The 18195-nt window shown below is 43.5% G+C and overlaps 1 protein-coding gene across 3 annotated transcripts in view; it reads right to left on the reverse strand.

The window, feature by feature from the left end:
- KLHL3 (kelch like family member 3) overlaps positions 1-18195 on the reverse strand; it is a 64159-nt gene that overhangs the window by 41517 nt on the left and 4447 nt on the right. For 2 of the 3 annotated variants that reach the window (XR_004373741.2, XM_032780547.2), the window contains exons 2-4: positions 10677-10796; positions 7629-7735; positions 671-792 (exon numbers count right to left, since the gene is read on the reverse strand). Coding sequence is in view for 2 of the 3 variants with exons in the window: in XM_032780547.2 (XP_032636438.1) it covers positions 671-792; positions 7629-7735; positions 10677-10796 (349 nt within the window). In the remaining variant the exon portion in view is untranslated. The remainder of the gene's footprint in view (positions 1-670; positions 793-7628; positions 7736-10676; positions 10797-18195) is intronic. The other variant, XM_032780548.2, reaches the window with a different exon arrangement.

The following is an 18195-nucleotide window of genomic DNA, read 5'->3' on the forward strand; positions in this document are numbered from 1 at the left end:
AGAATACAAAGGAAGGAAGGAGGAACTGGAAGCGTCTATGCAAGCTCTAATTTTAGCTGTAAATTTGCATTCTACTCAAAGCTTCACACAACCCAAATGACTACCCTTAAGAACTAAAAACCAACCACCACAGGAGTTTTCTTATTGGGAACTTAAGATCACCATCTCACTTACACTTATTTTAGTGTCTCTTCACCGACAGACTGACCCGACAAGTTAGCACGGCTGCTTGGAAGGCAAATGCCTAGTTTTATTATATGCAGTGGTGTTGTAGCCATGTCGGTTCCAGGATATTAGACACACAAGGTGGGTGAGGTAATCTTTTACTGGACCCACTTCTGTTGGTGAGAGAGACAAGCACGTAAACTCATAAGCCTCTCTCTCACCAACAGAAGTGGGACAAGTAAAAGATTACCTCACCCACCTTGTGTGTCTGATCTTATAAACAGAACATGAAATGAAGACTAAATGTAACATGACGTACATGCGGGGGAAAAAAGCAGTAAAGTGCCTCAAAACAATACAGAAAAGAAAGGTAGCTTGCGTCACACTCTGCCCTTCATTTTGTGTAGGTTGCAGGCATCAGTTACGGTGACAGTTCCTCAGTCTGTGATTTAAGCCATGAAGGTTTTTTCCCTTCAGTTTCCAGGAGGTATTGGGTCCAGCTTACCTGCACGTTCTCTTCCGTGACCTCTATTTCAGCTGTGTAGATGTAATCAATCAGCTTACTCAGTGTTTGCCCATCAACGTCTTTTATTTCAATCTTCTTTGCTTTACTTTCAGTCATGTCTCCTGAAATCAGTTCAAATCGGCATTCAATGTTTGTTTGCTTTTCTCCTCCCCTCCACTTCGATTCCCCATACACCCAGTGGAAACGCTCCCTCTACCCCTAATTAAAAAACATATTGAAAGCCCTGAACCCAATCACTATCCCTGAAGGTCCAGGATGACTGACAGAAGTCCATTAGTGCCACCTTCTAAACATCAAAGGGTGATATCACGAGGCAATGAGAGAGGCTTCCCTTCACTCAGGGTGTGTGCGCACTGTTTCATGCCCTAAGAACTGCAATGGGGGAGAGGAACCCCAAGAATAGCATGCCTAGAACGGGGTAATCTTCTGGCAGCCTCTTCTCCTGAGGCTTCCAGCACAGTTCTGCAGACTGAAGAGATTGGCCTGGTTCAAATACATTTTCCCTGAGCTGGGTGCTTGGATGAAGAGAACTTCCTGATATTCACCCAAACTCAAATGTATGAGAAAACAATAGGACACGATTAACTGCTCTCATATAGGACTAAGCACAGACAGTGACAAAGAAGTTGTCTTTTGATAGGCTATAAGAACTAATTATGGGTAATCTCCTGAGGGTCTCTTCCCACAAACTGGGAAACCAGGAAAATCTCTGCAGAAACCACCACTCCTTCACTAGCATTTTTTTTGGCCAAGGGACAGTCATATCCAGAGGGACAGGCCAAGGGAAATCTAAGGTTAACTTAAAAAAAAGGCAGCCAACAACAAGAGACTCCATTGGAGATATACCAAACTTGTGTCTGCTCAACAGCCTACGCGTGCATACTCCAGTGTAGCTGACTTTGAGCTTGATTAGGAACAGGGTGCGTGCACGCGTGCATTTCAGTAACAAAAGAATACTGTGTGTGTTGCAAGAAAGGATCCCTGAGGCCACCTTTTATGATCAGTTACAGAAAGGGACATTACACCTCCAGGTTATCAGCATTTTGAGAAGCCAGGGAAGAAAAGCAAATTCCAGCTGCAGATGTAAAATAGAAGAAAGCAATTAAGTTAGACAAAAGAGAAATTGAACAAAATGTCAAATCTTGTACCAGGATACGAATAATCACTACACTGAGAAATTCAGTCACTCGGTGCTGCTGCTGTGGGATTCCGAGGAATAGTTCTGTACTCATCCTCTGTGAAAAACAGTTACTGGCTGCATGTATGTAAAGGAAATGTTCAAGTCATCTTTGACATGACATGACAAAGCTCCATATGCTATGAGCACAGCAGGTGGTATGGGATTAAACAGACACAGGAAGACAGCCAAGTTTCAACAAAGTCCTGACACTGGGAACTACATCTAGCTCTGGCCTTATTCACACAAGTGAGATGAACTACACTCTGTGTGAGCAGGATGAGCAGGACCTGGTCCCTAAGTAAAACCAATAAAGTCTTGCATTGAACTGAACAAATTAAAAAAAAACACAATAATAAAAGGTCATGTAAAGGAACCCAGAACATCTTTACAAGCAAAAGACCCACATCTGTGAAGTCAAATCAAATCCCTGGTGGTATTCAAAGCAGGTGGGCTTAAAAGAGAGAGAATGAGAATTCTCCCCAACTGAAGAAAAGGTCCTGAACAAAGGATATTACAGAATGGTCCATAAAAGTCTCCCAGGTGCTATGGTAACACCCCTTATATGTGCTTCAGAGCAAGCAAGACACGGATATGTTTATTGAAGAAAGAGGAGGAGGACAGAGTCAGAGGCACTTATGCAGAGATCAATACATGAATAGCTCAGAGAGATGGATCTGAGATCATCATCTCCCTTTGTAGCACTTATAGGACACAGCCAACAAAAATAACTATCGTGTGGGCTCGCACGCCCACCCACAAGCTGATAACTCTGCAGTTTGCATTCTGCTAGATCTCTAGATCATTATGCTCAGCTCCACAGCCCAGCCAAGTAGAGCTGCAGCTACCCCCCACCCCTCCACACTCCAGTAGGTCACTCCAACCTGTTCCATTGATCAGAAGGCACCACTTTTCACATGCCTTTTATTCTTCCCAGCCAGGAAGCATCTGAACACGTGACACTATAAGCTGAAAGGGAAGGGGGGAGGGAAGTTAGCAAGAGAATAGGAGTGGGTGATATACGGTTCCATCCAAGCCCAAGCACGCATATTCAGTACAAATATAGCATCTCGTAAGGCCTCTTTGGACGTGTCGGAATGACTGGATGAATTCATTCAACTTATCCCATACACCCTTTCAAAAACCCCTTAAGGTCTTTGACAATCCCGAATCAAGCCTTGCTTGCTTCATGTCTTAATTTAAAGCACTGTTATTAATTATTTGTATTAGCACTATACCTACAGACAACAACTGATAGCAGGGTCCCCCTGTGCTAGGCAGCGTGCACATTAGCCAAGTCCTGCTCCAAAGAATCGAAATAGACAAGACAGACAAAGGGAGGAGGGGAAACAGACAGGAAGTGACTTGCCTGCGGTCATGCAACAGGTCAGGATCAAAGCCGGGAGACCTGGGTTGTGTTTCTGACTCCCAGTCCTGTGCTCTACCCTCTAGACAATGCTGCCTTTTGCTGCTGATTAGACTTTGCAACCACTGCTCTCACATCTGCAAGCACTCCATATGTATACCTTGCATACCACCTCACTACACATTACTGTCTGTCCTGTATACTGCAATGCCATTGCGCTTTCTAGCCTCCATTAACTCAGGGGGCTAGTCAGTTCTTCTCTCCCGTCTTTGATATTGCCTTGTTCACAGAGCACTGCAGGCTGCTCTGCACTGTATTTCTTGTGCTCCACATGGACACTGTCTGGTTCATAGCTCTTTTTTTGTTGTTTTTTTAAACAAAGGATCTGTTCAAACTGCCTGTGAGGAGAACACACAACCATGTCAGAGAACACAACAGCAGCCCTTTCACACACAAAAAAGGAGAGCGGATTCTGAAGCGATGCCGAAGATCTAAAGAGAAGATCTGGATTGCTGCTGACTGCTTCTGTGCTTCCAAAAAACAACACACACAATCACTCTACAGTACCGGTCCCAAACTTGCCATTCATATCACTACAGCTTTTGCAGTCATGAGTAGAGTGGATCTGGTTTTGTTTCATTTCAAAACGTTGTACAATAGAATGACCACCCCTGCAGAACAAAAAGCCATCAAACCACCACAGGAAGTGCTTTTAAAAAATAATGAAGGGAAAGCAATCAATTTAGGAACACTGATCCAAATTCAGCTCTGGAGTTAGCAGGGTAAGTCCCATGACCGTCAGTGGGTGATGTGCCTGCTTATTCCAGAGCTTCAAAGTCTTGGTTTTAAACAATACATAACTAGAAGAGATCAGCTGGCTAACGGCGCTAGCATAGGGAGTCCTTCATCTCAAGGTCATTGGTTCAAATCCAGTACAGGTCTACACTGACTGAGAGTTGCTGAACAGCTATGGGATGATAGTACATAGGTAATGAATGGCTGATCTTCGTTTGGATCCTGCTTGTCCACAGTCATCTTTTCTACCAGCTAAGCCAATGGGCACCTTCCTCATGGTCATGGCCATAAGATTTTTCTCTTTGAGTGAACTTTTTCTGCCCCGGAAGATGTCCCTTTCAGGCCAAGCATGACACATACTAGAGGTTTTCAGAAACAGCTCACTACTGCTGCATGGGTCCCATGGATAAATACAAGAACTCCGTTTCCCCACTGCTGTCAAGTTTCATCTCTGAGCAGTAATGCAAAGAAAAAGAATATTCAGCTTCTTATTGTAAAGGGTCACTCACCACAAAGTGAAACAACGTGGAGGTACAGACCCTTGCAATGGGGAGACTCAGAACTTATATATGGGAACAGCCAGCCCTAACCTGAACCAAGGAGAGGCCTGGTAGTGACCTACCGCTCAACTTGTTTTACAACCAGAGCAGCAGCAAATCGTTACAACTATAGCCAAAGGTAGTTTACAAAAAAAGTCATGATTGTGGTTAGATGGTTACTGTTTAACTTTCAGATCTGAGCATTACTGTGCCCCACAGAATTCCAGTACAGGAACAGCAACCGAGTATACCTGCCCACCCTTATTAATGCCAGTTAATCATGATGGCTGGTTTCAGGCAGACATGACCTCTAAGGATCAGAGGTGTCTCCAGGGCTGTACTCTTGTTGGCTGGTGTAATAACTACCACAGACAGTAACAAATATTCTCAGTGCAAACCTCGGAGCAGCGCACTCTTTCTTGCTTTGCTCCTTAGCCGTAGCGACATTACTTCCGCTAAAATCCAATCCCAAGATACCGTCTCAGCTCTCTGGCTTCTTAATAGCTTAGATTTCTCAGCCTTACGAAGAAAAAACTTCCTGGCAAACAAAGTACCTATCACCGCACTCCTGCCTATACATCCCACAACGTCAACCAATTTTATTTTTTTAAGTGAATGCACTTTCTACTTCCCACACCCCAAAAGCCACTGACACATGCAATCCCAGCAGAACAAGCGCAACACACGAACTCACGTTTGCATCTCCCCCTTTCCCATTCAGTTAGGACCATATTCTTTCTGGCACAAACTTTGCCTGGCTCTGCTATAGCTTTTAAGTCATGACAAAGAACACACATTTCACAGATGATTAGCAAAGAGTTCAACTCTTCCAATAAAGCTGACAGAAAGAGGCCCAATTTAAGCCCCTTTTAAAGGAGGGAGCATCCATGTAGAGAGCTCGCAGCTCTCTTTTAACCCTCCAATGCTTTGGTGACCACAAGTCAAGGAGTATCATAGAACGTTCCCAAAACTGGGTTTCCCACATAACGCATTGGGCTGAAGTTAAGCTATCACAAGAGTTGTTCAGAGGACCTTAAAATCCAATCTGTTTTATTATTGAGTATTTGGGTTTGTTGGTTCTTTTTCAGGAAGGGAAGGCGAGTGAGGGAAACAGTGTGGCCTCCTGGTAGCTGTTCCTTTAAGAGGAGGAGGAGCAAAGGGCAGATGGCCCAGGTGGAGGGGGAAGTCAAAGATCTATATACTCAGGACAGCAACAGGAGGAAAGTCAGCAGCTGGAGAGCCCTGCAAAGAGATAGATTTGGGTGGGGTGGCAGTACTGATTGGAATTATTTGAAGAGGGGCAGAATAGCTTGGGGTATAACTGATCTGTTGGAGGCATAGAGATGATGTGTCAGGTGGGAGCAAAGATGTGCCAACGGAAATTCAATATGCATGGCCAAGGGGCTTCGGAGCAGAGAGGGTACTACAGTGCAGGTGTCTTCCAGCTGAGCTAACAGGCTGAGTCTTCAGTTGAGTTGGGTGTTGTGGAAATATTCCATCTCTGTCCTCAGAGACTTTCTGCTCTTGACTTTTTTGCCTTAACGTAAGATCGAATCTTGCCAATGCTGAAGCGTGCATGTAGTTTTGCTTACACAGAATCATAGAACTGGAAGGGACCTCAAAGGTCATCTAGTCCAGTCCCTCACACTCAAGGCAGGACTAAATATTATCTAGACCATCCCTGACAGGTGTTTGCCCAACCTGCTCTTAAAAATCTCCAACCTCCCTGGGCAATTGATTCTAGTACTCACCCACCCTGACAGTTAGGAAGTTTTTCCTAACATCCTACCTAAACCTCCCCTGCTGCAATTTAAGTCCATTGCATCTTGTCGTATCCTCAGAGGTTAACGAGAACAAATTTTTCACCCTCCTCCTTATAACAACCTTTTGCGTACTTGAAAACTGTTACCATGTCCCCTCAGTCCCCTCTTTTCCAAACTAAACAAACCCAATTTTCAATCTTCCCTCACAGGTCAAGTTTTCCAGACCTTTAATCATTTCTGTTGCTCTTCTCTGGACTTCCTCTAATTTGTCCACATCCTTCCTGAAATGTGGCACCCAGAACTGGACACAATGCTCCAGCTGAGGCCTAATTAGCGCGGAGTAGAGCAAAATAATTACTTCGCGTATCTTGCTTACAACACTCCTGCTATACATCCCAGAATGATGTTCACTTTTTTTTGTAATAATGTTACACTGTTGTCTCATATTTAGCTTGTAGCCCACAATGACCCCCCCAGATCCCTTTCTGCAGTACTGCCTCCTAGGCAGTCATTTCCCGGGTGTGCAACTGACTGTTCCTTCCTAAGTGGAGTACTTTGCATTTGTCCTTACTGAATTTCATCTTAGTTACTTCAGACCATTTCTCCAGTTTGTCCAGATCACTCTGAATTATTATCCTATAATCACGGATGGGGTTTCCAAAGCCTTGGTCTAAGCACTTCTGCCATTCGCTTCAGCGGGAGCAGAATTAAACCAATGCCAAAAACTCTTTGCAACATCTCCATGCCTTGTGCTCAAGTGTTTGTAGGACAAGGCCTTTGGACTGTAAGCTCTGAGACAGGGACTTCTGTGGGAGGACGTACGTGCGATGTACCATGCAAATTTACAGCACCGTATAAATGTCTGATATAAAAAAAAACAAAAAAAAACCACACACTTTAACACCCCAAATTCTGGTCTAGAAAAGTCAAACATCTCACTTCAAAAGCTATCTGCCAACCCACATATAATTCCTTCTGTGTCCCACACTGCACAGATCTCCCACGTGAGGGACACATATGGTAGCATCCAATTTTTACCAAGTGCTGCCAGTGCCCTCAAACCTGCACAAGACATGGTCCCCTGTCCAAAGGGGATTTAGCCAAGAGATTTTTCAAGCACATTCATTGGTATAAGCAGCTAGGGACTTCACTACATTTCTTCTCTTCCAGAAAAAGACTTTCGTGCAGCCCCAAGCCCACAACATCTCAGCAGGTCTATCGTGAAGACATGACTGTGTGTCTTGGAATCTGCAGGACACACACAACCACAGAACTTTGTTTGGAGGCAGAAAAGTACCTGTAAACATTGCACAAAAATAGGGGCTGCAGGCTGCTAGGACAACGCGATGGGCTTCCATCTCAATGGCTTCAGCAACAATCACCACGTCACAGAGGAGTCGCTTGCTGGAAAACACCAGAGAAGACGACATGGTTTTAGAACATCTGGCCATGCAAAGGGACCTCTATAAATACCCTTGGGAAAAATGAGCAGAGTTCCTACGTCACAAACAAGTGACCTGAATCATCCAGCAAGACCTGACAACTGCTGGAGTCTCAGTGGACGGTTGAAACACAGAGACAATCAGCCTCTGTCAACTTTTCTTTATGGAGCGTATCCTGCCACCATCCAAAGCTGCAGAGATCCCTGCCTGAAACAGAACTGGACACATTCTTTTCCACAAAAAAGGATGGATTTGGGAGGCTGGCCACAGGTTTCTGAACCCCAAAGTTCAGATTGCCTCCATCTCCCCCCACAGCATGGCCTAGGAAAGGGACAGAGGAATCTCCTAGCAGATCAGCCACTACATCAATCTGCCATCCACTTTTCCCCATAAAGCCAGGATGTAGCACCAGCCTTGGGGGGAAGTGGGATAAAAGAGGAGAGAGCTCCTTCCTCTCCCACATGACACTACAGGGCTGGTAGAAAGAGGTTTGATGCTACAGCACATGAACAACACAGCATGTTCCTCAGGTCTGAATATCACACAAAGGGTTCCTCACGTCATTCTCAAGAGCATCACCACAAAGTGCACTCATTCACTGGAGTCTGCTATTCACCTTGATGACTGAGTTTAACGCACAGGTCAGCATAGGGCTGGGAGTCCAAAAACTTCTGAGTTCTAGCCCCAGTTCTGCCACTCACTCACTGCATGACTTTGGGTAAGTTTTTCAGGAATCCGTGCCCATTTTTATCTCCATCAGAGATCTCTCCTTTGAGGATTTGTTAATTGACATTTTTATATTGTAAGTGCTCAGTATCAAAATACCTGGTCCCTACTTGAGTATCTAAATACAGAATAAGGGTGCTCACTGAAGGTGTCATACTAGGAAAAGAGATCAGGGTCTACAAATCCAGATGTCACTTTCTCTTCTATGCAGCTTATTGCGCTTTTGCTTTAGAAAACTCCATATCAAAACAGAACACACACAAACGTCTAACAGACTAGGTATGTCCCCTGGATTGTGTGATACCTAATAAAACGACTCCCAAAACACTGAAGATTAAGCTGGAAACATGCAGGAAAGACAACACCTAGAAATAGATAAGAGACTGTGTTCCATATTTATGCCAGCTTTGATGGAATGGTGGTGGTAAAGGGAGCTTTTGTGTGAGCAAAATGCAATGCAGGCTTTGGAGATCATTCACATTCAGTCTATCAGGAAGGAGCTCGGTTTAGTCCCGCTCTGGGATCCTATCATCTAAAAAGTGCATTTCATACAAATGAGTTTTCCACTGAGAAGATGAATGTGCCAAGCAACTAACCGGTAGCAAATAGGTTAGAGGTCTCACTACCCCTCAGAGAGTTTAAATCTAGATTTTCTGAAAGAGATTACTAGATCAATAGGAATTAAATCACTGTTAATCAAGGTAACCATTTCCACAGGCTGTCTGACAGTACTCCTGACTGCTAGTTCAAAACAGTGCACCATACAAACATCAGGATTGCAGACTCAAAAACTGAGAGAAAGCAATGCTAAGGAGCATGCAAAGATGCAGTCTAAAAAGCAGGTGCTTAAGGGCAGATCTAACCTTCTGCAGTCAGCTGAGTAACATACAGGATCTAGCAAAACACAGAAACCAAGAGAGCAGCGCTGCTAGGCCCTCCAGTGCACTTCAATTAAAGGAATACAATATTGGATTTTCAACATAACCGCAGCAGCCTGGTGTTCTGCTGCACAAGCACCTGCATTCAGGTCTCCTGATCCCTGTGCCAGCAGAGGGAGACTGAAAAGGAAACGCACTCAACACCACAGAATTGAGAGACGAGAAGGATACTTCATATTTCTCTGTTATCCCCCGCCACTTGGGCGGCCCAAGTATGGTGGCATCTGCCACAGAGGGAGAGGATTCCAGTCCCTCTCCTTATTGGAGAGGGTGTATTTTAGAAGTGTCAACCTATTCAACCCCTGAAAGGTAGGGGCAGAGGGGAGGGAAGAGACAGTGTGTGGGTTACACACACATTTTTCACATTACAACAAAACAGAATAATAGTGTCAAACCAAAGATACCGTTTGGCAGGCTAAGGACTCAAATAAGTCATGTATAAATGAAAGTTAAATGCTCACTGAATTTCAACCTGCTTCAAGGGAAGATGGCAGACTCCAGAAACAAGCTGAATGTCATCCATGCCACTGAATGGCTGACACACCCACAGGCATCTTTTTAAAAAAAAACAAAAAACAAAAAAAAAAAAAAACTTGCTTTTTCTTTTTTTAAGTCCATTTAAAGTAACAATTCTCCTCTCCCCCACACATACACACTCTTGATCAAAGATGTGCTGGAGTTCTTCTTTGAGCACTGTGAAGTTTTTAAATTGGCTTGTAGGTGGTGTGAATATTTTTTTTTTTTTTTTTTTTTACACTTTGCAGTGCAAAGCTGAGATTGAGTGACAGTGAGTCAAAGAGAATGAGAATTCCACTTTAGCAATCCTTGCACTGTAATTACGTGTAGGTGTCCCTGTATCTGTAATGTTCTATTATTGGTCTTCAACGCATTTTCTCTGTTGAGAATATAGTGTGTGTGTGTGGATTTGCTGTAAGTAGCAGGAAACTTTAAACTGATTGTTTGTAAATGGCAGGTATGGCTCTGAAAACGTTTTTTGAGACACAGCTGGCTTCTTTTTCACAAAGAGGTAGACAGGTGTGTGGGTGGGAACAGCAGTGCTCTACAGGGTCTACACTTTGGCTGCCTCTTCCTACTGTTTTGCTAACACCCTGTTGTGTGATCTCCTTTTGTGCTAAAGCAAATACACAGAATATTTTTAAAGTGCCCCAAATGACCTGCTGTTCTGCTCAGCATGTGTCTGATAAACCAAAGATGATGCATGTTACGTGGAAAAAGTACCTCCGTAATTCATTCATGACCTTGAACGCCTTTCCCATGTGAAAAGGATTGACTGTTACCGTGCGCTGGTCCTTCTCCTTATCTTCAGCTTCATCAGGTGACTGGGAACTCTGTTTGATGCTGAAAATGAGGATAAGAAGGAAGGGAAAGTTTATGCTTTTTCAGTGATGTTGAATCAAGCATAATTGAATTTAAATATATCAATAATTCATATTAATATAGCAAGCTCTGTCCTAAAGGATCCCCAGTGCTTTACAGATTATGGCCCAGCTCCTGCAAACACTTGCACATGCAAGTTGTATGAACAGGACAACTCACATGTGTAGAGTCACAGACACTGTCATCTGTTTCTAGGATCAGTGTCCCTATATGGAAAGGATCACGAAAATGCAGCTACCGCTGGTTGGTTAGATGGTTGCAGTCCACCGGACAAGAATGGGGAGAGGAAGAAATGTGAACCAAGCACATGAGGGGGAGGAGGGGGTGATTCCCTGCTTGAGGAGACATGTCCACACTAGCTCTGACCAAGCTAGTGCACTAAAAATAGAGTGTAGTCGCAGCAGTGCAAGTGGCAGGAAAGGCTAGCTGCCGTCAGTACATGCCCATAGTCCCTGACAAAACATACTTCGGGTGGCTAGTCCCTTCCGCCGCCCACACCTGCATGACTATGTTGTATTTTTAGCATGCACTTGCTCTGTTTGAGCTAGCAGTTATGTTGAGTTGGGAATCAATCCCCAGCTCAAAGTGTGGACATACCCCGAGGGTGTGCTTTCACAGCCCAGTTAATCTGAGTGATCACTCACGTGATCAACCAAACCCAATACATGTCCACAAAAATCTCTAACGCGAGTTACGTGCTGCTTAAAGGTCGAGCTAGCTGGCCAGTCGGAGAGTGGGGAGCGTGGCTTGAAGCTCAAGTGAGGCCGATGCTCGAACTGGTAATTCAGTGAGGAGAAAGCAGCTAATCCAAATCATTCTGTAACTCCAAGGTTGCTTTGCAGCGTGGCTGCTCTCACTAGAGCTGGGCTAGCTCACATGCAGTAATGAGGCTTATCACCTGTCCAGGTTTTCCCAGGATCATCGCTTTTTGAGGCAGCTAGCCCAGGAAATCTGCGAGTCTTCCCTGGATATTAAAATGCCCAAGTTGTGGGTTTTTAACAGCTGTATAATACACCACCACTCTGAGCCTGCTCAGAGATGGGGGCCACACCTGCGCTACAGACAGATGGCACAGCGCACCAATGAGGGGTGGCTCCAGGGGCAGAGGGAGTGCTGGTGGCTGCAGCAGGAAGCCTGGGGTGCTGCAGGGTCAAACTGCCCCGAGCCAGCCTGCCCCTGCCGACCAGCAGCGGGAGCTGGAGCTTGGGAGCCCAGTTTGTGGGGAAGTGAGGGGCTTGGATCTAGGACCCACGTGTCCCTCCTCCAGCCCTGGGAGGCAGGGGCAGACCCTGCAGGCTTGTCCTGTGCCCTGGCATAATGGTGGGGCAGCTGGATCTCTGGCATTAAGTAATAGGTATGTCCTGAGAGGTGGCATCCCTAGCAATAACATAGCTTGAGTTAGTACACTTAACTACTACAGTGAAGAAAAGCCCAACAGGCTCTGATTCACCAAAGCACTTGATCTTAAAGTTAAGTTGGTGCTTAATTGCCTTGCGCATAGGTATAGACTTAAGCACAAGCTGGCCAGTGTCGACTCAGAGCAGGATTGTGGTTTTTCCATCTCTCTCACCTGGAAGAGACAGCATGGAATGCACTCTACAGGGATAGGTCAGAAAATGGGAATCAAAATTATCTGTACAACGTCCACTGCATTAGTTTAGAGGCCACACCTCATTCTGTGTTAACTTTAGAAACAGGGTGTAGTGCAGGTGAGGCATAAAGGACGGATTATTAAACCAGAGAACTCCTTTCAGGACAGCAAACTGTCCAAACAGAAGCAGATTAGCCCAGTGTGTTCTATCTAACAAGGATCACCCTAATCTGGAAGTTTAAGGCACATCAGTGTCCTCATTACCTTGTTCAGAGTGTTGCCTCTTCTGTGCAAGACTAACATAAGGTCTATGATTTAGACGTGTAAAATTACTCTGAGCTCAATGTTTCCAGTATTGAAAAAAAATAGAATGAGAGACTGTGACTATTTAAATCCATAGTCCTTTCTCCAGACTTTTCAGCAGCCAAATGTTCCCCTCCAGTACATGAAACCCAATAATGAAGAACCCAAAAGTGCCACTGATTTAACTGATTTTCACTTCCAAAACTGGGAAAAAGTGTAGGAAGTAAATGAACCCCATAAGGGTTCATAGCAAAACTCCCATTGACATTACCAGGGCCTGGATTTAACCCAGAACAGTACAAGTGGATTTTTAACTCTAACATTGTTAATATTTTAAGGTGATATTAATATTGCTAAAAAGGATTGATTTGCTTACAACACTTCTGTAATGGACAGTATCACTATTGTAAATAGACACTGTCCATTAAAAACAAATTGATTTTAAAAAAAGATTATTATTGTTGCAAGTAATCTCCAAGATTATTACTGAAAAATATTCTTCTGTTTCTCGTTTGCTTGCTTTATTCATTTAACAGCACTCTACATAGAATCAGTTCCACTGTTTCCCCTGTGTAAATTGGTACCCGCTAATTTCACCTTATGTCGGTCTGGGGTTTACACACAACCACACGAGAGAAAGCGCCTAGATTCAAAAAACACACACACACAGGATGGGGCATTCTAGAGCAGCCTGAGTACTTGAAACATCTCTAAACCATCAAATTGTCAGAAGAAAGCTTTGACTGTCAATCTTGTACCTATATTACCTGCAAAAGTCCTCTGAATGAGGTTAGAGGAGGGAAAAAAATAGGTCTCCGCTCCTCCCTCCGTTTATTTACTTGGTTCATTTTACAGCACGAGGCTAGATAGAGGTCACTGACTATACATCCTATCCTAGGCCCTGAAAAAGGGCATTTACCAGCAGCAGAGCTGAGAATGAAACTGAAAACAAACAGGCTGCAAGCACATGCATAGACGCATACAGAGAATGCAGCAGGACTCAGAGCACTAGGGTGGCTTAGTGGCATTGCGAGTGCGCCCAAAGACCTCTCTCATAGCATTGCCAAGTCCAAGCATTCAAAATTCCTGAGACTGGTTTAAAAATCATGAGATTTTAAAAACTACTACGTTCAGGTTCTTTTTATTTGCCTTCTGCTAAGGGAGCCTTTAAATTTCACGTTTTCAAGCTTTTCTCCACTCCCATGAGAGCTAGCAGCTGGAGGGAAGCAGGGGATGAGGTTATTTAACATGAAAGCTGATATTCTCATATAATTAACTGACTCCAGGAGTTGGGGCTATAAGAAAGCCATCCGATATCCTGAGGCTCACCATAAAATCGTGAGAGTTAGCTGAAAAAACTTACTGTTGCCAACATGTTTAATAATTTTTTAAATCAAGACATCCCATTTAAAGGGTTCTCTCTAAGATGATTTTTTTTTTTTTGAAGTCAGTTTTTAAGAAGATTCAAGTTGACAAATAGAGGGGTAGCCGTTTTAGTCTGGATCTGTAAAAGCAGCAAAAAGTCCTGTGGCACCTTATAGACTAACAGATGTATTGGAGCGTAAGCTTTCATGGGTGAATACTCACTTCGTCGGATGCATGGGTCAACAGGACAAGTTGACAAGAGCCTCTGTGAAAATGACAAGATTTCCAGTTGAACTTGTTCTTTAACATAGTGAGGAGGCTTAGCTATGGAATGAAGATTTCTGGATGATGTGTGAACTAGTGTGCATGTGGCCACGCGCAACAACTCAAAAAGTACGCAAGATCGGCAGCCGAGGATTCCCCTTGTTTAGGCAAATCCTCAGAGGCATAAAGCCAATGTAGCCAACTCTATGCCACCTGCATCCTAGCTACCCTTAGCCAATAAAGCAGACCCTAGAGTTCAGCCTGCTCTAAATTCCACTTGGTGCCACATTGTTTCCCATCTCAGGGGAAGGAGAGCTTGACCACAACCCCTCTCCAATTTGAGGGGCTGCTCCTGCCATTCTACATATTCTCCAAGCCTCTCTGCAGCTCTACCCCTCAAACAGCCTCCAATTTCTGAAGACTCCACATCTATGAGCTGCCTCAGTTCCTACCTCCAGTGCCACTCAATTTTCACAAGCAGAAGCAGCCCTGACCTCAGAGTTTCCCCAAACAGCAGCAGTGAAATTAATTTAAGATGCTGCTCCGGCCCAAGCAGTGACAGGTACAGTTGCAAGGTCTATCCATAGGCTCAGACGAGATCATGGCATTGCTTCACCTTTGCAACTAGAATGGCTCACACGTCGTATTTCAACTACCAAAAAAAACCCAACTTTGATTTCTACAGCAAATCAGCCTCAGCCCCTTCCTCTCTTCTCCATTCATTAGGTAAAATTCCCCAATTACCAATGGGATTTTCAAGACATACTCTATTAAATGTAGTCCAACACAGAAAATGCTGATCCTCTACCCTACCCATAAATACCCAAACATGGCCCTTTTCCCTCTCAATAGCTTCTGACTTGTCTACCAGCACCAACAACGAGGCAAAATCCTGTATTCCTCACACCCAAAACTCCCAGCAAATTCAGTGGAGGAGGCCACAGGTGTATACAGAATGCAGAATCAATGCCATCAATGCTTCTGGACAAGAGTTTGATCATCCAGGGCAAGGCAGTGCAATACGTTCCCGCAGGAACAGCATGCATATTTACCAGCAAAGTAGGGGATAGAGGTGGGGTAAAGCTTTTACTGGCATAACTTTGGAACAGCTGCTCTAGCCACAAGCTAGTAATGTAGCTCATCTGGTGTGAGCCCCAATAAAACTTTATCACGCTCCTAACCAATCACGAGAAAGATATTAAAGATGAATGTTACAAATTTCAGAACTTTACCAGTGCCGTGTGTGCGCATCTGACTATAGAACTGGGCTGCTTTAGTTCCCAGCAGTAACTACATCAGATGGTCTCTGTAGGCAAAAGGAAGGAAAAATATCAAAATACTGCAAATACGCAAACTTTCTAAGAGCTAAACTGTCCCCTTGGCGCACACACAGGAGGCTGAAAAACTCAAAGGGTGAAATCCTGCTCCCATTGAAGTTGACAGGAGTTTTGCAATGGATTTCACTCCATGAGTTTGGACTTGCCCTTCCCCCGTCTAAGGAAGGGTCAGCTGGAAACTTTGCATGTTTCCACATGCACATTCCACAGAATGGTCAAGAAGTTCAGTCCACTGAACCACACACTTTCCCAGGGTTCATGCAGACACTAGGGGTATGGCCCTGGTTTCTACACACAAGCAGCTGCTGCACTGCGTCCTGCTCCTCCACTCAGGATCGCAACAGAACAGCTTCAGCAGGGATCAAGAAACCACCATGGCCCTGTTAGATGCTGCTGCTGGCAAAACAACCCCACCCACTGAAGGGCATTTTATGCAGAGGAGGTAGAGAGCAGTCAGTCAATGATGGGACCAGGAATCCCCATACGTCTCCCGGAAAGGGAGAAAAGAATGATGCCACGGAAAGAAGTTTAAAACCTGCACTGCCTCTGATCTGTCACCTGCCTAATCAGAGAGGGATTTCCATGCCATAAAGGAAGGCACCATACAAGCTTCTTCTACAGCCGAGACTGATGAATAGTGTTTCTGCTACTGCTGCCAAGAATTCCATGAAGAGCTGCCCTCCTTCAAAATGGCTGCCATGCCCCATTGTTCTCAATGGGGCTGAAGCTAAAAGTGCCTACTTTCAAACAGCAGTGGAGCCAAGCTGCCCTCAGAGAAAATGGTGGCCCTGAAATATAGGTGGCCAGCAGGCCTACAGACACTTATGTACTCATCATAATTTTATAGTTGTGGCACGATGTTACGACAGAGGGCAGAGTTAAGGTTGTTTGGGACCTTAACTGTGCATTTCCATTCCTTGACAGGTCAGCTTTCTTAAAAATTAACCTTAACTCTGAATTTCTTGGTTTTGTAGCGCCTATTTATGGGATAATTACAGCATCCTTTGTAATGATTTTTACCCTTAAATTGCTGACAGACACTCGGCCTTTATGCCAATCTAATGTAGCTTGATCTGGGAACTAAAACACATTAAATTGCAGTCACCTGACTTATAAAGCTAAGAAAATCTGTTTCTCAAGATAGAACTGCTATCCATATTGACAGAGCTATCTTCCTTATTTTTAATTTGAGAAGAAAGGAAATTATATCTATTTATCATAGCCAAAAATTAATTTTTTTGGACTTTAATTTTAACTGAAGGAAACAAAGCATGTAGAAAATAAAGCAGCAATATTTTACATCTAGAATGAGTGGCAAAAAATACATGGAAGCAAATATATTATACCTAATATTTCCACCCCAGAGACAACCTAACACCCACTCTATCAGTTGTCAACGTTATAGTACATATAGAAGAAATTGATGTAGCTAGCTATATATGAGAGAGAGAGAGAATGAACGAGCACTAGTTAAAGTTTTTTTTTGTAAGGCCACATGAAAATAAAATAATTTTAAAGACAATGGGCTAAGATTGTCAAAAGAGCTTAGAGAAATCAGCTTGCCAAATATCCCCAGTACTCAATAGGAGATTGCCACTAACTCACTTTGGCTTCTTTGAAAATGCCAGCCTTGATTTTTGGGGAGGTGTTATGGAGAGATTTTGCAGAGGATTTGAAAATAATGAAACAGAATTGGCTAGTTCTGCTCCTCTCCCGCATTAAAAAAAAAAAAAAAAAAAAAAAAATCAATATAAGGAAAGGATTTTTCGGTTTTGAGGTCAGTAATATTTCCCTTATTTTGTTAAGGCATTTTTGGCATTGCCTATTACTACAAAATGGATACAGAAAATATGGTAATGTGCAATTGGAATATACTGCATATATGAGCACTAGAACCCAAAAAGAACATTTTGAGGAAAGTGAACTTGATAAAAATCACAACAATAAAGAGTTCCACAACATAGGATAACAAATTTAACCCTAATTAAGATAATTAATTCTAATTAAACACCAATATCACAGTTGCTTTGTGATGCAAACATTAAACTTCTCAGAAAAATACTAGGCAGATGTCACCGTATTTATGCAAAATCATCCCAAACCATTATTTTAAAATTACAATATTGGAAAATTTAGGGTCATCTTTTTTTTTGGTTGAATGATAAAATGTGTCTAATTTCACCAAAGGTAAAGAACACAGATTTTTGATCATACAGCTGTGTAGTTTTGCAGGACAAAGAATGGCCACATGAGCACTGACTGACAGAGAACTGTGATTTCAAAGTAAGTAATTCAGATTGCCACACCTGACTGGCTTAGACAAAATCACCCGCTCTGCAAACATTTAGGCACATGAGTAACTTTACCCATGCAAGCAGTCCCACTGAACAGCTCACAAGTGTAAACGTTTCTCAAAAATACAAGTGTTGGCAGGTTTAGGACCTACGTATGGCATGAACGGAGCTGACCTGATAACGTACTTTTTTTTTTTTTTTTTTTT

Source organism: Chelonoidis abingdonii, chromosome 7 (assembly GCF_003597395.2).
Source record: "Chelonoidis abingdonii isolate Lonesome George chromosome 7, CheloAbing_2.0, whole genome shotgun sequence".
Classification (NCBI taxonomy): Eukaryota; Metazoa; Chordata; order Testudines; family Testudinidae; genus Chelonoidis; species Chelonoidis abingdonii.